General features: G+C 62.3%; 1 protein-coding gene across 4 annotated transcripts in view; it reads left to right on the top strand.

Moving 5' to 3' along the window:
* The window catches only part of AGAP3 (ArfGAP with GTPase domain, ankyrin repeat and PH domain 3), a 129,413-nt gene that overhangs the window by 33,702 nt on the left and 75,745 nt on the right, over positions 1-19,966 (top strand). For 2 of the 4 annotated variants that reach the window (XM_084508968.1, XM_084508969.1), the window contains exons 2-5: positions 11,993-12,051; positions 17,494-17,581; positions 17,767-17,852; positions 18,170-18,311. In XM_084508968.1, coding sequence (XP_084365094.1) covers positions 11,993-12,051; positions 17,494-17,581; positions 17,767-17,852; positions 18,170-18,311 — 375 coding nt within the window. Of the gene's footprint in view, positions 1-1,209; positions 2,125-11,992; positions 12,052-17,493; positions 17,582-17,766; positions 17,853-18,169; positions 18,312-19,966 lie in introns of those variants that run through there. The other 2 variants (XM_084508967.1, XM_084508966.1) reach the window with 2 other exon arrangements.

Below are 19,966 nucleotides of genomic sequence, written 5' to 3'. Positions count from 1 at the left end.
GGGGTTATTGCGCCCCAGGTGCAGGACCCGGCACTTGGCCTTGTTGAACTTCATGCAGTTGACCTCAGCCCATCGGTGCAGCCTATCCAGATCCTCCTGCAGAGCCTTCCTACCCTCGAGCAGATCGACACACGCACCTAACTTGGTGTCATCTGCAAACTTACTGAGGATGCACTCAATGCCCTCGTCCAGATCATTGATAAAGATGTTAAAGAGGACCGGCCCCAGTACCAAGCCATGGGGAATGCCACTAGTGACCAGCTTCCAGCTAGATTTGACTCCATTCACCACAACTTTTTGGGCCCAGAAATAGGGGAGGGTGGGGGAAAGAGAGGAAGGGGCTTGGCCGACGTGAAGCAGCGGCTTAGGGGCGATGAGCTCAGTGAAGGGAGAAGGCCGTGCCCTGGCAGGAGGAGGGAGCGGAGCTGTGCTCTGATGCTCTGCAGCAGTCCCTGCACATCCCGCGTGGGGTCAGGGGGCAGGGGGGTAGCGTCGGGGCGCTGGGTGTCTGCGTGATGCTGCTGGTGGCTCACATCCTCTGCACCCAGAGCCCAGACAGAGCCCAGAGCCCCTGGGTGCTCCAGGGAAAGGGGGGGCGGGCGGCGGGGCTGCACCCACGGGAGCACCGGGGCCCCGGCTCCGGGTCCGGGTCCGGGTCCCCCGCCGCGGGTGGCGAGCACGGAGCGGCCCCGGCCCGGCCCCATCCCGGCCCCGCCGCCCGCACCGAGGCGCTGCCGCCCCCTGCCGGCCCCGCGCTGCCACCGCCGGGGGCTCCGGGCTGGGGGGGGGGGGGGCGGCAGCGCCGCCGTGCCCGCGGCCGGGGCCCCGGTGGCGGAGCAGCGTTGGCTGGGGAGGGGGGGTCCGGCCCGACCCCGCTGCGGGTCCGGGGGGCTCCCGGTGCCGCGCTGCTCCCGGGGCCGTGCGGGCGGCGGGGGCCGAGCGGGGCCGGGCCGGGAGGGTTCCGCGGGGCCGGGGCCGGGGCAGCACCCGCCCGGTGCCCTCTGCCCGGGGGGGGGCGCGGCGGCGCGGGGCGGCCCCGTTCCCGTCCCCATCCCCGTCCCCATCCCCGTCCCCATCCCAGCGCCGTCCCCGGCCGTGTTCCGGGGCGGGCCCGGCCCCGCCGCCCGCGGCGCTCGGGAGCGCGGCCCGGGCATGCCGGCGCGGCGTGGGAGCCGGCGGGCGGCGGGCGGCGCGGGGGGGGCGGGGGGCGGCCCGGCTGCGCCGCGTGCCCGGGGCCGGGCGGGCGAGAGCGGCGGGGGGCGGCCGGGGGCCATGGGGCAGCCCCGCGGGTGACGATGTCGGAGGGCCGGCACCGCGGCGAGGCGGCCCGGGGCCCCCCGCGGCCGAGCCCCCGCCGCGCCGTCAGCGTCTGCGAGTCGCTGGACCTGCAGGGCGTCCCCGCCGTCCAGGCCGCCCTCGGGGCCGCCCAGCAGCAGCGCCGCCGGCCCAAGAGCTTCTGCGCCGCCGGCAACGGGCTGGGGGCCGGCGCCCCGCTGCCCCCCGCCGCCCCCGGCCGGGCCCGGGCCGCTCTGCTGGACCTGCTGGGGCTGCGCTCGCCCCGCAGGCGGGAGGCGGCGGGCGCCGAGGGGTCGCCGCCGGGCTCGGGGGCCGGGGGCGCGCAGCGGGCGCGCCCCAGCAGCATGACCTTCCTGCCCGCCGGCCGGCCGCAGCACCCCGCCGACGGCGCCGGCTTCCTGCGGGGCGGCTCGCTGTGGGGCAGCCGGCGCTGGAACCTGTTCGGGGGCAGCGGCCGGAGCAGCCCGAGCCCCAGGAGGAACCTCAGCGCCCTGCGCAAGAGCTTCAGCTTCCGCCTGCGGCGGGGCCACGAGCTGCGGCGCTCCGAGTCGGGGGGCCTGCTGCGCCCCGCGCGCCTCCGCACCAAGAGCGAGGGGGACGCCAGCTCCCTGCACACCTGCCCCAGCAAGCGCGACCTGCTGTACCCGGAGCTGGCCCGGGTCGGGGGCGGGCTGCACGCGGACCCCGGGCAGCCGGGGAGACTCTGGAGACTCCTCACGAGCCGCTTCCGAAGGCGAGAGCGCGGTGGCACCGGTGGCGTCTGCCCCAAGGAGCCCCACGGCGGCGTCGACCCCGTCCTGCTGGGCAGCGGCCCGCTGCGAGCCCTGGGTAAGTGAGCGCCGGAGCGGCGCTGGCCTGGAGAGAGCAGAGGGCGGCGGTGGCCTGGCCCTGCTGGGGTCCCTGGGCTGGCACGGGCACCTGGCTGCGTCTCGGTGCTGTGCGGGGTGCACGCTCGGGGAACTCGGCTGCAGAGAGGGAGCGTGGGCGTTTGTGGGGCCGTCTGGTGCCCCAGTGTGCTGGTGCCACCGTCACGAGCGCTGAAGGAGCAGCGGTGGCCGGCTTGGAGGAGATGCTGCGAGGAGTTCCTTCCCTCCTTGCCTAGCCGCATGGGTCCCGCGTCCTCCTTGCCGTGTTGGTGTCCCAGCGAGGGCAGGGACAGCTGAGCCTCATGCAGTGGGGTCAGGGCAGCGGGGGGAACTGAAACTCATGTCCCGCCTGCACGAGGGGGAGAGGGGTCCTGCTCCTGGGCAGGGGCTGAGTGATTTGGGAGGCTGCCAGAGCAGAGGCAAGGAGCAGCATGAGGAGCTGGGGAGCACAGAAGGGGCTCCTCATAGGGATTCCCGTCCTGTGAGCACTGCCCTGGTGCCAGAGTCTGCCTGGGCGCTGACTGCAGGGGTCTTACTGGGGGTGAGCGGGAGCATGGGGCACTTGCTGGGCGCAGGGCAGCCTGTGAAACGCTGCGGTGGCTCCCAGGTGACATGGCAGGGGGGGGACAGAGAGCAGGAGGCCTTGGGGACCGTGCCTGTGAAGGACTGGTAGCTGAAGCTGCTGTTGCTTGCTTGGCTACCCGACCCCTGGGCCGTGCTGCGGGGTGTTGTGCTCCGGGTGCAGGGGCTGCGGGGCTGGCAGAGGCTCCGTGGGGGCAGCGCTGCCTGCGCCTCCCTGCCCGGTCCTGTTCCCTGTTCCCTGTTCCCTGGCATGAGCACACGGGGCGAGCGGCGCTGCGCGGGGCCGGGAGGTGCTCAGCTCCCGCAGGCTTTTTAAGGCATTGAGCGCTGGGCGAGCAGAGCGGGGGGGCCGGGTTTGGGCCCTGCCGCTCTCGGTGCAGGCAGGGCAGCGCTTCCTGGCGCCGCGAGCTGCTCTGGGCTTCCATCGTGGGGTTCCTGGGGTTCAAATCCAGCGGGCTGGATTTGGGCTGGGGGGCTCCCCGAGGAGCTGCAGGCACCCAGGGCAGCGCCGTGCCCGGGCGCTCCCCAGCAGGGCCGGCCCTGGGGCTGAGCGCAGGAGCAGCTCTGCTGCAGCCTGAGCTTCGCTGCCACACGGGTGCTGGCTGGGAGCTCAAGGAGCTCGTTGCTGCTGGTCCCTTTGTCCTCGGGGCTCACTGTGCCTTCCAGGTGAAGGACCGGGAGGAGCGTGGAGGCTCCGGCCGAGTGGCCGGGACAGCCGTGGGGTGCCGTGGGGTGCCTGGCTGTGCTCCCCTGGGTGCGCTCCTCCTGCGGGGCCCCTGCAGCTGGCAGGGGTGCCCAGGGCCGGGTGCGGTGCTCGGGCTGGGTGGCGGGAGGTTCCCAGGCAAGGGGAGGCTGCGCTCATGGCTGGGGAATGTGGGTGTATCCGGGCAGGGAGGGCCAGGCCCTGCCCGTGCGGCAGGGGGCCTGTTCCTGCTTGCCGGCGGCTTCCAGCAGGAGCTGCGCCAGCAGCCGCCAGCCCGTCTGCTGCATTCCCAGGGGAGCAGCTGAGGTTGCTTGCTGGTGCCCGTGTCCTCGCCCCTCACCTGGCTGGGACAGGTAGGGGCTCCCGTTGGGTCCACCTGCTGGAGAGCCTGGAGGTGATTTGCCAGGGCACTGGAGAGGGCCCGGAGCCCTCTCTGGCGGTGATCAGCTGGCTGATCCGAGACCACTGCTGGCCAGGGCTGAGCATTTCCCCCTGTGGCCTGTGCTGGAGCCTGGGGACAACCTTTCCAGGCTGGCCGAGGGGCTGTCGCTCATTGTGGCAGAGCAAGCGCCACTTGCCAGAGCTGCAGAGCTGACACTTCTGTTTGCTCTGTGCTCAGAGCACCGTTTGTGTCGGTAGCTGCCTGGTTTCACCTCGCTCAAGATACACTCTGCTGTGTCAGTGAGATGTGAAGGAGCAGCCGTGATGTCTGCAGACTAAAGCTGCTGCTTGTCCTGTTTCACACGTCCCATCTCTCCACGAAGCGCGTTGGTCCACAGGCTCTGGCTCAGGGGCAGCTCTGAGCCTCCAAGCCAGGAGGCTGCAGGCTGGACACGGACAGCCTCAGCGCTGCTCCAGCGTGGCCGTACTGGAGCTCTGTGCCCTGCTCCTGTTTCAGACGTGTGGGCCAACAGTGTTTGTAACACACGCTCAGCACTTCAAAAACCTTGGTGCTTTATGCTAGCGCTGCCTACCTTAGCCCTAGGAAAGTTGCTAACGCAGTCCCAACATGCCCTCCCGAGGGGGTGCAGCTGCAGTTGCGGTTATCAGCTCTTTGGAGAAGTTGGGTATATTCGTCCAGGCAGGGATCCAAGCCAACTTCGCTACCCTGTTCCCAGTACTGGGAGAATGTTGTTGATAGCAAGCCCAGGTACCGGCCCAGTGCAGCGCTCTGCCATGGAGGCATTCCCAAAGGCTCCGGGGGATGCTCCCAGTGCCTTCTGCAGGCCTTGCTGAGACCTCTGGGCTCCGTGTACAGCGTTGGCTCCCTGCTGATGCAAGGGTCCAGCACAAGGAGGGACGATCAGGGCAAGGCAGAATTTGTTGCCTGAAAGCTGAAGAGCTTTTCGTGGTGTATCAGGATGGAGGCTGGCAGGGGATGTGATTTTCTGTAAATACAGCAAGGACGAAGCTCTTGGAGCTGGAACAAAGTCAGCACAAAGTCCAGCCACTGTGGGCTGACCACAGATAACGGCGGGCGGCTCAGAGGAACATGTCCAGGTCTCGTCCAGCGCAGTTCTGAAGGGCTGCACTGACACAAGGCTTGGGAAGGCTGGGCAGGTTGGGGTTGTTTCCCTGCTCGTGGAGGGATCATGTAAGGCGTACAGCATCCCTGGCATCTGGGCTCCGCAGTTCAGGGAGTGTTCCTTGCAACCACATTGCCATCTTTCAGAAAGATGATTTGCTTTTATAAGGTGCCTTAAGGTTTTGAGGTAACTCCCTCTACTCCTCTGCTTGGTGTTTGACGGTGCAGAGGACTAACCTGTAGGCTGTGTGTGAGAGAGGACTACTGGGAGAAGGGGAAGGTGTTTTTACATTAATAAGGTGAAGTTTGCATAGCGAGTTGAGTAGATAATGATATGTATCGCCTCCTGTTAGTACCTGCCTGAGCTTAGCGGGGAGAGCTGGTGAGGAGCAAAGATGGCACGATGGGTTTGGAGACTGCGCCTGGGCCGCTGAGCCCAGCCTGGTGTCCACGCTTCAGAAAAACGTGGAAATCGGGAAAATGCCAAGGAAGGAGTTGTGGGGACACAGAAACACCTCATCCTCAGGGCAGGATCGGAGGAGATGAATGCAGTAGGTGCAGAGGTGTTTGATTGCAGTCTTCAGATATCCATAGGAAGGGGGAACTTCAAAAACCAGGGCCTTTTTAATCTTAACCCGCCTTGGCTTGTGGCTTTAAACAGCTGGAGCTGAAGTCAGACATCTTTGGAGCAGGTTTTTACTGGTGAAGTGAGTCCCCAGCACAGTGCTTGTGTTGGGAGGGCGCTGGGTTATCTGCGCCCGCGGGTCGCTGGCAGGGAGGGCTGGCTCCCTCAGCAGGCCGCAGCTGTCCGGGCCCGCAGGGTTTGGTGGCATTCCTTGGTCTGCGAGCATTTGGACCAGGACTGGAAAGGAGCAGGGCCCGGGAGGCCTGGAGCACACGACCCAGCGTCGGGTGGTGGCAGGGCAGTGCCCGAGCCGCCCGCAGCATCGCTGGGAAGCCAGGGTGGGAGCCGATAACCGCACGCTTCTTTTCCAGAGGTACACAGGAGTCTCTCCCGTCACTGCTGCTGAATATGCAAAGCTCTGGTGAGATAATCCTTGCGAAGAACACGTCCCACACACCATCTCCACACCGGCTAAGCTCTCTGGCAGGAGCAGCAGCCGTGCGTGTGGAGGCCCTCGGCCTGGAGAGCTCCCTCTCCCCGCCGGCATTGCCAGGCTTGAGGCTTTATCGAGCCCGGCCAGGAAGGGTGGCTCTGCCCAGGCTTGTAGCGCTCTGCTGCCCTTTTATCTGCCTGTGTGGGCAGGTGGGTACTTTGGAACTTGGTTTGTGTGGGCACTTCTGTGTTTGTTCGGCCTCTGACCTGCTTTCGAAGCTGGTTTTAATGTCCAGGGTTTCAGTGTCCGAGTTAGTTCCACAGCGGCTTGGATAACGAGGTGGTTAATTATTAGTTGCTGTGTGCGGAGACCCAGATGTGTCTGGCACTCGCTGTCCTGAAGCACAAGGTAGGTGAACCTGCTGCACTTCATCCCCTGAAGAGCTCAGTGCAAACAGTCCGGGCCCCTTCTGCGCCCAGCTTTGCAGTGGGTGTGAGCAGCCGGGGCTCAGCGCTGCGGTGGCTGTGTTCCCACTGGGTGCTCGGTGAAGGCTGGTGGTGCTGCCGTGAGCACCCTCTGTGCTGGAGGGTTCAGCTCCTCCTTCCTAGCGTGTGATGCTCTCGTGGCCCCCAGCAGCAGTCTGTCCATCGGCACTGATGGTGTCCATCCAGCTGAACTGACAGAGTGCCTGCCTCCTGTCTGCTCCTGCTCGTGGCAGGGACCTTGTGTGCACCCGTCCTTCAGTCTCCTGGAGCAGAGAGCTGCCTGTGCCGGGAGACCTCCCCGAGAGGAGGCTGTGGGCCCGAATCTCCTTTTCCAGGGAGGGGTCGGGTCGGTTGCCTCTCTGGCGTGCCTCAGACCAAGGCCACCGTTTGGCTGTGCGAGGGCACTCAGCATCCAAGTGATGCCGTGAGTCCACTGCTGCTGCTTGTGAGCTCAGGTGCGCCTGGGGAAGGTACTCAGCCACGGGGCTGGCGGTCTGGGCTCTGCTCTATTATTAAATAACAAAGAAGAGGGAGGAAGAGTGGCTGGGTGTGTTTTAATGTGAAATACTAAACAATACAGGTAGTCCGGCAGTGCAGCTAATGGAGTGAATCACTGCTCCCGTGTCTACACGAGCCCCAGCGATGAGGGCGAGGACGGTTCACGAGGGTGTTCGCCCGGCTGGAGACAATCCGTGCTGAACGGGCTCGTGCCAAGGCGCTGGCGCTGCGGGGAGGTGCTGACAGGGAACTGCCCGCCTGGGTTTTGGGTGGTGGCTGTTCTTGCGTTGGGCAGACCAGGTCACGTTGTCTGCTGGCTTCGTGTGTGCTTCCCCGTGGTCGCTGCCTCTCCCCCGGAGGAGGCTGCGGTCGCTTCTTGCAGCAGAGATGGTGCCCGGGTGGCCGGCATTGCGCCCTGCCCCGCTCACTGCGGGACGCAGGCGGGGGAAATGGTGTCACCAGCAGGGAGACCCCGCACCCCGATGGATCTCCTTGCGTTAATGTGAACACGAAACTGATGGGGACAGAGCGTGCGGTGGTACAGAGCTCAGGCAGGTGAGAGGCAGGGAGCCTCCACGTGCTGCCCATCAGCAGTGAGCAAGGAACGCTCGGGGTGGCTGGAGCTGACATCAGCGAGCTGTGTCAGCTTTTCTCGAGTCAGGTTACCTGGCCTGTGGCTGTTTTGGGTAGTTGAGAAACTGCTCTGGAGGTGCCTTTCTGACAGCTTCATGGATTTCATCCGCCCCTCCCGCACACGGCGGCTGCTTTCACTTGCTGTGAGGAGGAGCAGGTGGATGGGGAGAGCAGCGCACGGTAACGCAGCGAGCAGGGCAGCTCCCCACAGCCGGGCACGGGGGCTGCCTGTCCTGGGGGGCTGTGGGGTGCAGGGTGACGTGGCTGCAGCTCCTGCTTGGGGCAGGACTACAGGGTGAGCTGTGCGGATATCAGCACGTTGTGCTGGGCTGCGTGTGTCCATGCGTGGGGAGAGGTGACCGGTGTGTATGGGGAGCAGAACCGTGGGGTGTAAGGGTGGCTGGGTGGCAGGTTTGTAAGGCTGAGCTGGGGCATGCACCGTGGCTGGCAGTGTGGAATTGGGTCATGATCATGGTCCTCCGGGTTCTGGGTGAGCCCGTGGTCTTGAGGACCTTGTCTCATGGCGATTCTTCGGGTGCTGCAGGAACTGCCAGATCTCGCTTGGGGCAGGAGGAGCTGTAGTGCTGTGGGTGCTGGTCGATGCAGACAAAGGCATTTGTTTTTCCTCTTTTTGAGGGCCAGAGCCAAGCTTCTCCCTGTGGTCTGTAAGGAGTACTAGAAGTGTGTGTGTGAGAATGTTGCTCTGCTGACTAAGCAATTTGGGGAACCTGACACTAACGCCTCCTGGTTATGAGAGTTTCAGCTTTCAGGGCATGGTTTATAAAGCCCCCAAACTCTGCTTTCAGGCCCAAACTGAAGAACAACCAGCCAGTGGCAGTAGTTCAGAGCGAAGGTGCAACTCGGTTGGAATGCCCTTCCAGCACGGCCTCCTTGCTTCTGCACAAGGCCGGCTCACCTGGCAGTGCTGTGCTGGGCAGAGGTGTGTTGGAGGCTTGCTGCAGCACACCGTGACGCTGGTTCCACCCTCCCACCTCTTGCAGGAGCTGGGAGGTTTCCCAGGTGTGCCGTGAGGTGAAGGCAGAGGACAGGGCTGAAGGCATCTGGTCCCAGATGGGCAAATCCAGGTGTGCCGGGACGCCCAGCCTCCTCACATCACTTCACTGCTGTGTCCAGGCACTGCCGTGCTTCGTCACCAGTCCTGGTGGCAGAAGACCCCTCCGGCACGGCATCATCCAGCTGATCAGGAGGGTCAGAGGGTGAGTGGGTCTGTGCAGGTGGCCGTGAGGGAAGCCCAACAGGGTCACTTGGCGAGGCAGGAGGGGCCCGGCCAGCTCCGGGAGCACCACAGGTTCCTGCTGAGCAGAAGGAGCGGTCTGCTGTGTCCTGGTGGCATCTCCCTCGTACGCACTTGGAGATGAGGATATTCTTCCTGAAAGAAGGGAATTTTAGTGGAAAGGCTCATGTGTACATGTACAGCTTGTGATGGCAGGTGGACACAAGGGTCTTCTGTCCCTGACATCTGAGACTCTGGCTTCGGAGGTGACCCACAGCTGGAACTGGCCCCTCTAAGATTTGTGTCTCCAGCTGATTCTGAAGGGATGCTGTGCCCGTCTTCAGTTCAAGGCCACTTCCACTCCAGTCTTTGTTCCTTCTGTCATGTAGTCAGCAAGCACTTGCTTTCACCTTTCTGGGCACTGGAATAAGAACAGCTTCACCTGTACTGTCCTGAGCACATGCAGTGGCGGTATCAAGCCCATGGTGTGCAGGCAGCGTGCCGTACCGCTCCGGCTGCCTGATCGGCCGGGGGGCAGCGGGGTGGGCTGGGCAGGTTGGTGGCAGGGTGAGACTTCCCAGCCCAGCCGCCTGTTCTGCTGCAGGGCACGATGCCGAGGTGCTCAGCACGGGCAGCGGGCGGGCAGGCTGCGACCCTGCCACGCAGAAAAGTCAGCAGTGAAACCGGGGGCGGCGATGATCAGGGTGGCTGGAGGAGCTCGTTTGCTCTCTCTGCTACGAGGGCAGGGCAGATCAGTGAAGTCAAGCCCAAAACAAACAAGAAATCAGGTTTTCAAGGAACGAGTATTTACACTCCTGAAACTGCTTGCTAAAGAGCGATACGGAAGTGAAATCTGATGCGGTTTTAAAAGGGAACAGAACAAGTGCGCTGAACAGCCACACCAAGGCTCGGGGGAGGCCTGAGCTGCAGAGACCGGGGCTGTGGGCAGCGGAGGGTGGCACCGTGTGCCCTCACCGTGCCACTGCCTGTGGCCAGAGGGCCAGCATGGTCAGGACCTGGCCCTGCATAGCTCGGCATCGACCTGCGCTGCGGCGGGCGGGCAGTGAGGTGCCAGCACCCAGGGAGTGGGGCCGGGCAGAGCTGGCATGCTGTGGGGCACGGCTGGCACCGGGCAGCACCGGGGGCCTGGGCTGCAGACACCGCCCGTGCGGGCAGCCGGGGGCAGGCAGGGAGCTCCTTGGGGTAAGCGTGCTGATGGTGTTTGTTAATTGAAGCTGTTACATGGCTCGATAGAGCTAACTTGGCGCTGCGTCACGGTTTATTTCTGTTGGGACTTACTCAGAGGCCTTCACAGCAAGTTAAAAATCTGTTGTCAATGAACTCCTGAACCTTGTTTGAAAAAAGGCACGTTAGAAGAGTTAGCAAGGAGGCAACCAGCAGAAATTCACCCATTTGCTCTCTCCTGAGCATCCAAGAACAGGAAGAGGCAGAACAGCCTGCCCTCTCCACGTCTCTCTGCCTCTCTCTGTTTTGAAGCCAAGTCAACAAGTGTGCTTTACTTATGCTCCATTCAAAATCCCTGGAAAATTATGCCTGATTTTTGCCAGTTTTTCACAGTTCAAGGAAATGTTACGCGTAGTGAAGCAGTGCAAGCGTGCTGCCTTTGTCTGGGCTGGAGGGAGGGGATGCCAGTGAAGAAGAAAGTAGTAATGCTGCTTTAACCACCGTGGTTAACCAACAAAGGAACCAAGCAGAGCAAAAGTTACGGGAGGAGGTGATGCCTTTTTTTAGACAAAGCAATGTGTTTGGAAATCCAGGTGTGTTTTCTGTTGCCTTTTTGAAAGGGCTCCAGAACCTGTCATTTTCCTCTTTCTCTTTAAGTTACGTTTGTAAAGGTTTTACTCCTGCCTTAAAACTTTTCCTGTAACAGAAAGAAAGAACAGGTGGGCAGGAGAGACCATGAAGAAACAACTCCTCTTACGAACCGTCAGGATGGTGATGAGCAGCCTTGTGTTCATCACGAACACTGCGGGCACAGTGAGCAGGGCCCCGTGGCCCCGGAGCAGCTCCAGGCTGTGTGTCCCCGCTGTCCTGGGCCGGCCAGAGCATCCTGTCCCAGATCGGTTATCCTGGAGAGGAGAAGGGGCTGCGGCTGTCGCAGTGGGGTGCTCAGCTCCCCCCAGGAGCGGTGAGGGCACGGCATGGCCATCGGCTGTTCATTTCTGCGACAGTCTGACCACACCACCTTCGTTCCATGTTCCTAGAGAAGCAGTGCATGGATTTCTGCTCTCTGAACCCCCTGTTATTTTCCTGCTGTGAACATCCAGCCAGTGCTGCTTTTGGGTAACCCCCACCCTGCAGCCATCCCCGCCGTGTGCAGGGTGCCGCTCCTCTTCTAGGGCAACGAAATACGCCGGGTCTGTTGGGAGTGGCTGCTAGCAACTGCTGATACTTGAGGTGTTCTCCAGTCGCCTGCTCCTCCTCCGGTGTGCCTGGCTGTATTTGGGAACTCTGTTGTTTGGCCAGCTCCTGGGGATCGTTTGGATGTAAATGAAGTGTTTGTGACTTCTGTGGCAGGAGGAGGGTGCTCCCCGTGCCACTCAGAGCTGTTCCCGGTTGTTACAGCCTTCTTAAGCCTATTGCAGCCTTCTGCAAATTACAGAAGGTGCACACCATTAGTTGTGCTCGCTTTCAGTCGAGCACATGCGCTATGACCTGCCTCCAGCTCGGTATCTGCACAGCGTACAGCACGCAGGTACTGCAGTGAGCGCAGTGCTCGGGGCACCCCGCTGGGTGCCTTCGGTGCAGGGGTGTCCCGTGTCCCCACAGGGGCTGCTCCCTGCAGCTCCCCTCACCCTGCGTGCTCAGGAGGGGTGCTGGAAGGTTTTCTGTGCTTCTGCAGGGAGGAAGGAGCTGCCCCATGCACCGTGAGCTCCGGGCTGGCCGCTCCTTCTGCCCTGGGCTCCGGCTCCAGGGCCAGGCACAGGCGGTGCTGGGCCTCGCAGGGCTCCGCTGCCGCTGGAGCAGGTGGGAGGGCTGAGCCACAGACCTGGCTGGTGAGCAGGGTGAGCGTGGCGGAGGGAAGAGGCCGGGAGGGATCCCGAGGGAGACTGGTGACCTGTCATGATGATTTCTTCTCTCTGTTCTGCAGATTCGTTTGTGAACAGCCAGGAATGGACCCTGAGTCGCTCGGTGCCTGAGCTGAAGGTGGTGAGTACTCACGACCCCTGGTTCTCTGATGCTTCTCCAAATCCCCAAGAAAAGCCCACGTTTTCCTGTGGCTGAGTGAGTTTGTGTGGGGGTTTCAGCCTCACAGGGAGGAGGAGAGAGGAGCCGGGGCTCCCGCTGCGCTGGGGGAAGGTGAGGGTCTCTCACTGGGTCACACTTGTGCGGGAGGGGTTGGTGGTCTGGGAGAGCACTTGGATGCAGAGGTCCAAAGGTGATATTTGAGCACCTCGCCCTTCCTGCTGGCCAACTACAGAGCCACAGTTCCCAACTGTTCCAGAGCCCCAAGATATCCCTGCCCCCCAGGAATACTGATAGGATGAAGCCGTCACCTCTGGTGCTTTGTTCTGCTTGACAGAAGGCATCAAACTGCGTTTTTTTGGTGTGGGATGGGTTTCCTGCAGCACTGTTACCAGGCGTCCTCGCCTGCTTGTCAGGGGGACACAGCATCTGGTGCCTCCGTGCCCACCTCGCCCCCCGCACAGCCCTGATCGTGTGGGCCCCCTGCGGTGGGGACCCGGTCCCAGGGCGCAGCACCCCTGGGGTTGGGGGCATTTCCACCACGGGTTGCTGCTGGGGGTGTGTGCCCCTGCTCAATGGGGCTGCCTGAGCTGATGTGGGGGGTGGGTGGTGGGGGGTGGAGGATGTGGGTGGTGGGGGATGCAGGTGGTGTCTGCTCAAGCTGAGCTGGCTGGCACAAGAGCCAGAAGCCGTGCCTGGGGCCAAGGGAGGAAGCAGGACCTCCCTTCTGGTGGCACTGAGCTTCAGACGGGTGAGCAGCGCCCTGCCAAGGAGTGGGCCCAGGGGATGGGTGGGCAGGGGGTGGGTGGGCAGAGCCCCAAGCATTTCTCGTGTGCCTGGCCCTTCTTAGGCACCTCGGCAGCCTGCTCCAGCGCTCTCTTCTTGCGCTCCCTGCAGCAGCCTTTACCTCCTTTTGAACTTGTTGGGCATGTCTCCCTTGAGCCCTTTCAAGATTAATTTTTTCAATCTTAATCTGAAAAACAAGAAGCGTTTTTGCAAAACATAGAAGCAGCGTGCTGCCACGGTTGTTCTTACCTGCAGTTAAGTATAAATTGAAACGAACTTTGAATATTCACTTGTTAGTTTGGCTGTGAAGTGAGCGTCTGTTCAGAACTATTCTCGCAGCTATTCCTTGCATTGCTTTCTGACACGGTGACAGTGTGCAGGCTGCAAAGCAGGGCTGCAAGCTAAACAAACCCACAGCCTTCAGCTCGTCCTGAATCTACAGAAACCTTTTCCCGTGTTTTCCATGTCCTCTGGGAGTCTCCGCTCCTCTGGAGTCTGACCTGGCTGATGCAGTTCTAAGACCTGAAGCCTCTCAGAGGGCTGGTCCATGAGGTGCGGGGCTGTGCCCTTCCTGCTGTGTCCCCGGGGCTCTGCTGCAGCAGCTGACTGCCGGGGGTCTCTAGGATTTCTGGCTCTGCCTGAGGGCAGGAAGCCTTCTAACCAGAGCTGCTCCTGCTGCCGTCTGGGCAGTCGGTGTGGGGCGTCCTTGGGCAGCACACGGGGACAGGGAAGGCTCGACAAGGTCCAGAGCTCCTGGGTGGGTGCCAAAGGGACAAGCTCAGCGCCAAGCTGCTCCGTGGTACGTCAGCCCTGCTGTGCCTCTCTGCCCCAGCTCTCTGGGCTTTTGCTTCTGTCTCATCCACCCCAGCAGTGTGGCTGTCCTCATCGGCCTCAGGTCCAGCTCTTCTCTCCAGGTCTCTGCAGGCAGACGGGTCTTGGAGTGAGCGCCCTGAGCTGTCACAAACTTGCATGACCGTGCTCCACACGTTGCCATCCTGCAGTCCATACAGGCATCGCTAACCATCCAAAACTTGGCAAGAAACTTTCCCTGGCTTTGCTGCCTCATGGTTCCCCAGCAGCTCTCCCTCCTCTCAGCCCCACTGTACGCTTCTGGTGAGCAGCAGAGCACAGCGCAGGTGCTGGGAGAAGCTTGCACAAAGCACCCGTGCTGTCTCTGACCTTCCAGTCCTTATCTGCAACAGAGACCTGGGCCTGTGAGCCAGGGGTCACAGTTCTGTCAGTGGAAGATCCCAGTCTCGCCAGGGGCTTCCCTTTTACAGCACACGATGCTTCTGCTGCAGCCTGCGTCCCTCTCCACCACGGGCACAAACCCGCAGGAGTTGTCTTGCCATCGACGTCCTTGGTCCTGTTCGCGTTTGCACCACAGGTGGTCACTGTACTTTATCCAGAGGTTTTCAGGAGCTTGCTGTACTTGAGCTGGCCCCGCAGTTCTACCTGCAGCCCCCTCGGCCCATGGCACGGTGCAGGCAGGGCACAGAGTGCTGCTGGCAGGGCTGCTGCGCGGCGCCGGCCGTTCGCTGGCTGTGCAGGCCGGGTGTGTGCCTGATTCCTCCGGCATGCCTTGATAAAGAGGTTTCCATGGTTCCTGAACATCACATTTTACTTTGTCTTGCTGCCTCTGACGGGTTGTTCTCACCTGTAACACCAGCTGAGCCTGAGGATGAGGCAAAGCAGAAGTTCGTTTCAGCAGGACAGGTCAGGATTTCGCATTGCACTGTGTTGGCTTACAACCAGCCTCCGTACAAGTTCTGGAAAACTAAATACTGCTCAGGTGTCCAATTTCTGGTGGTGTGTGGCACCTGGCAGTCAGGGAGCCTTGGGGGTCCCTCTGTTTCCCAAGGGTTGCCCCCAGGCTGAAGCAGCAGCCGGCCTGGGCCGTGCTGAGCCCCCCGAGCCGCGCTGTCCTCCTGTCTGTGCCTCCTGCCCCGGTGGCTCCTGCTGCCACCGAAGGGCTCGCGGGTGGGCAGGGGTCTGCAGGCAGAGGGCCACGGCCTCTGTCCACAGCAGCATTCATGAAACCTGCCCGCTTCCAGGGGTCGTTGGCTCCAGAGGCACGTTACCTGCGGTTAGTTCCATACACACCCGCTCTGTCTGTGTGATCTTCAGCTCCTCTTGCGGGTGACAACACCGGCAGCACCGTGGTTGGCCCAGGCACACCTCTGGGACCATTCCTCTGCCTGCTGGCCCCGTGTGGCCATCGGGCTGTGTGTCTGCGTGGCCGGGCGGGGGCTGCCCCTGAGCACCCCCTGTGCTGGGAGCCCCACTGGGCCCGGCCGTCCCCGCAGGAGCCGCGGTGCGACGGGCAGCTCCCGCCTGCTGGGCTGCCTGCTGCAAAGCTGGGAAACCTGCCTGGCGGTGACTCACGCCTCCAGCTCGTCTGCTCGCCTGCAAAAGGCACGCCGTACACCTCTCAGGGTGGCAAGGCAGCTTTCGTGTTCCCAGCCCCTCCTCTCTCCTCGCCCTCCCGCTTCTGGAGGCAGCTACGTTTGGTGCTCGGCGCTGGGCACGGCCTCGGGCTGCCGTGAGGTTTCCGGGGAAATTTGGGTGTCCTGGGCTGTCAGAGCGCTGTGTGCTGACAGCACGGGGCCTGTGGCTGGGTACGTCCTGCTCCAGGAGCCACCGGGCTGCTCCCCAGGGCAGGCGGCCGCCCTGCAGCCATCAGGGCTCTTTGGGGAGGCTCAGGGAGAGTTTTGGCACTGCCGTGCCTCCTGCCCGTTTTCGATACCCAGGCATGACCTGCAGCCAAGGGACAGGATTTAGGATTTTAATTTTGTGTCTCGTGCATATGGGTGCTTGCTGCTTTCCGGCAGACTGTTAGCTTTTCAGTGCTGTGTACCTGCTTGAAATATTCATAGAATCATGGGATGGGTTTGGCTGGAAGGGACCTTAGAGCTCACCTATTTCCAGCCCCCTGCCACGGGCAGGGACACCTCCCACTGGATCAGGCTGCTCAAAGCCCCATCCAGCCTGGCCTTCAGCACTTCCAGCAATGGGGCACCCACAGCTTCTCTGTGCAAGCTGTTCCAGTGCCTCAGCACCCTCACAGTAAAGAATGTATTCATCATAAAGGCTCTGTATGTCCACCTGGGCCTTCCTGTGCCCCTGCAGAGACCCTTTTATTTCCAGCAAATATCGATGCCTTCCGTGTGCTCAGGGAATCTCATGGTCTGGCCCGATTGCAGGTGTAAGGAGGGCGAAAGGTCAGTTGTGCACTTCATAGGCCTGGGGGGCAGCATCCCAGTTGCTTTAGTGTCACCCTATGTTTGCTGTGAAGCAGCTCTGGGTGTGTAGGGCTGTTAGGTTTTCTGGAAGCACAGCATCCCTGTTGGGGCATCTTCATGGGGACGTCTGTGGTGGTTCTGTCTGGTACATGCAGACGTGCTCAGATGGCAGAGTTGGAGTTCTGGACACGCACCCCAGGGAGCTCTTTGTGGGAGTGTGGCTTGGGCACAGGGAGCGCAGTGCCTGCAGCAGGGGCTGTTTGTGAGCAGCCCCATGGTGAAGTCAGGCTGCCAAAGCCAAAGGTGAGGTGGGTGCTTTGGGGCGCTGCGTGGAGGAGGAGCAGGAGCCTCCTTTGCCCCGGTGGGGTGAGCCGTGGCCCTGGCTTCCAGGCCGGCTGCACAGTAAGCGTTTTGCAGGTGCCTGCCTGCCTCCCTCACCTGCAAGGCTTTTGGTGCACAGCCCCACGTGAGGAGCGAGCTAGGAGCAGCTCGTCCAGCGCCTGGCCAAGAGCCTCTCCGCGGGCCTGGGGCGCTGGCACAGGCAGAGAGCAGCGTGCTACGTGTGGCTCTGCCGCTGAGGCGAGAGGGGTGCAGGTGGGATGCTCCGTGGGGTGCAGGAGCCACTGCACAAGCTGCACTGTGCCCTGGTGTGCATTGTGCTCTGGGATGTACACTGAGCTGCGTTGCTTGCAGGGGTGGCAGCAGACGCCTCCTTCCCCATGACTGCTGTCCCCATCAGCAGGCAAGTCCACTTGCAAGCCCTGAAGCACTGGAAGTTTTTCAAACCACCGGGAAAACGCTGATGTTAGGAAGAAAACTGGGTCTGGCTGGCCCGTCCTGGCACAGCTGCGTTCCTTCTGAAGCAAATCTGGTTGGGGCGATCCAGACTTAGCCCCTTAGCCTGCTGTGTCTGAACCCAGTGAAGAGTTGGTGCCAGGTATCTTTATTTTCCAGCTCAATGACAATGAGTGCTGGGTGTCTGTCTCCGTCGGCAGCACGGCCAGCTCTGCTGGGAAACGCTGCAGCAGCCTCAGAGCCTCAGCGAGGAGGCAGCGCCGTGCCTTGCTGCTGGTGTGGGGGCAGCGGCTGTGCCAGGAGCTCCCCACGCCCTGTGCCAGGCCTTGACAAGAGCCACAAGCGAGCGTGGGGCGCGTGGGCTGGGGGAAGAGCTCTGCTCCTTGTGAGCCAGCTGCCATTCGGGGCCAGGAGCGGGGGGCTGCTCTGGCAGGGCTGTGCCTGCCCCAGGTGGGACCGGCGGCCCTGCCACCCTCGGTCAGTGACAGCGGGGGTGTCCCTGATGCTGTCACCCCACGGGGAATGGCCGGGCTGCCCCGTGAGCGGGAGGTGAGTGGTGGTGTCACACGTGCCTTTCTTCCAGGGCATCGTGGGGAACCTGTCCAGCGGCAAGTCTGCCCTCGTGCACCGCTACCTGACCGGCACCTACGTGCAGGAGGAGTCTCCAGAGGGTAAGGTCTGGTTTCGGGGGCGGGTGGCTGGGGTCCTTGGTCCCCTCCTGGCTTCAGCAGCGACCCCCGTCCTGCACTTCTTCTGCCCCCGCCGCTGGGCTCTGCGGCCTCCCCGGCTCCCAGCGCGGGTCCCGCTGCGTGCGCTCCCCCTCTCACTCGAGCTGCCACTTTGCTCTCTTCCCAAGGTGGCCGATTTAAGAAGGAGATCGTAGTGGATGGTCAGAGTTACTTGCTGCTGATTCGAGATGAAGGGGGCCCCCCCGAGCTGCAGGTAGGAGATCTGTGCCCCCCTCTGTCCTTTCCCACTCCGGCACGCTAGAAGGATTAGCAGGCCCCTGGGGAAGACCCGGCCTGGCTGCCACCCCGGGGAGCCCATTCCTGGGAGAACGTACGGACTGCGAGGCCCGAGTGGAGGCTGCCTGTATGGTGACTGCTGGCCCCAGGCCTCCCCACGGCGCCGGGGAGGAGCGTGGGGCCTGGGCTGTGTGTGTCCGAGCCCAGGCTCAGCATCAGTCCCTGCTGGGCGCTGCCGGCCCTGAGCACGGGGCGCGGGGCCGGGTGCTAACAGACGCTGTCTCCTGCCCCCAGTTTGCTGCCTGGGTCGATGCCGTGGTGTTTGTCTTCAGCCTGGAGGACGAGATCAGCTTCCAGACGGTGTACAACTACTACCTGCGGCTGTGCAGCTACCGGAACACAGCGGAGGTGCCGATGGTGCTGGTGGGCACGCAGGGTGAGCGCGGGACGGCTGGGCGTCCTCCCCACAGCCCCTGCCCCGTGGTCAGTAAATGTCCAAAGGAGCCCGGGCGTGGGCCTTGCGAGGGGCTGGGAGTCCCGGTCTCCCTGCGTGGTGCTGATGAGCTGCGTCGGGACAGGGTCACTCAGAGGCCCCTGCTTCTCAGGGCCCTGGGGGAGCTGGATCGTGCCTTCTCAGAACATCCCAGCCTTCCTGCAGGGAGCTGCTTCACTGCGCCACTGAGCCCTTTCCTCTCAGAAATACTTGAATTTCTCTGCCTGCCTCCCGTGGCTCCTGTCTGCAGTGTCTGCTCCTGTCTCCAAGGCAGGAGTGGGGGCCTGTTGAAGGATTTCACACTGACGCATTGCTCCTCATCCCTCTGGGTGAGCTGCAGCAGGAAGGGGTTGAGGGACGGCGGCTTGCTTCCAGCTCCCAAAGGGAGGCCTGAGCAGTTGAGCACCATCTCCCCTGGGGTGCTGCCAGCCCGTGTGTGGATGTGGAGAGCAGCAGCAGCCCAGAGCTGCCTTCCTCCTCCTCCTCCCCTGCGCTGGGCTGGGGTCAGGCAGCGCGGGAGCTTTTGGGCAGCAGCGAGGGTGTGGGGAGGGCGCAGGCGCCTGCAGCCCCCGGCACGCAGCAGGCTCCTGGGCAGGGGAGCTGCTGGGCCAGAAGCAGCCCTTGAGCTGGATCCCTGCATCCCGCAGCGTGGTGGGGCAGCCCGGCCTCTGAGAGCCAAACTGCAGTGCCCAGAGGCGTGGATGGGGGCATCGCTGCCGGCCTCGGAGCTCCATGCCTCCAAACTGAGCGTCTTTCTTGTCTGTAGATACAAAGCACAGGCGGGAGGGAGCCTGACCAAGTTCTCTGGATGCAATGGTGACAACAGAGAGAGAGGGAGCAGGGGACGGAGGACACAGGAAAAAAGTCTTGGCAGGACCCAGATCCTGAGCAATGCAGCCAGTTCGCACAAAGAACCTCGTAGGTTGGCAGCAGGCAGTGAAGGAAAGGAGTCTCAGGGAGCCTACTCTGAACCCCAAACTAAGTGTAGGAAAACTTGTTAAACTTCAGGTATTCAAAGACTGTGCAATTAGTTTAGGACCAAGGGATCCTGTTTCGGGACTGGTGCAGGCACGTGCTGGGAGGGGAGGCTCAGGAGTGAGAAAGAGAGAAGGCGGGGGGGCTGTGCTGGAGGTTGTCCCAGGTTCAGAGCCGGCCTGAGTTCACAGCCTTGGTGCAGTCGCACAAAGCAGCCCGCCAGGCAGCTCCGAGAGGACTTCTGTGTAATGCCAGTCCCAGGATTCCCTCAGCTCCTCTTGAGGGTTCATCGACAGCTCTGGCTTGTCCTTGGCATGACTCCGAGGAATTCAAATTGGATTCCTCCTGGGAAGGTAGGTTTTCCAAGCTGCGTGAGCAGTGAGTAGCTACCTGGGACACAAATTAAGCTTATTTGTTAGTGTTGTCCACGAAGACCCTACCTGCGAGTGCATCCTAGCAGAGCCATCTTTCCCAATTAACTGAAGATGATTTCTCCCTTTTGGTTCTTCAATCTGTAGAGTTGGCCGTACGAGCTAAACTGATCAAGACTGACAGAACCATTTCACTCTGCAAATGCAGCAGACTTGCAGATGAGCACACTTGGTAGTTAGAGCTGCCTTGAC

This window comes from Aythya ferina (assembly GCF_964211825.1).
Source record: "Aythya ferina genome assembly, chromosome: 2".
Taxonomy (NCBI): Eukaryota; Metazoa; Chordata; class Aves; order Anseriformes; family Anatidae; genus Aythya; species Aythya ferina.
This window is presented reverse-complemented; position numbering and strand designations above follow the sequence as displayed.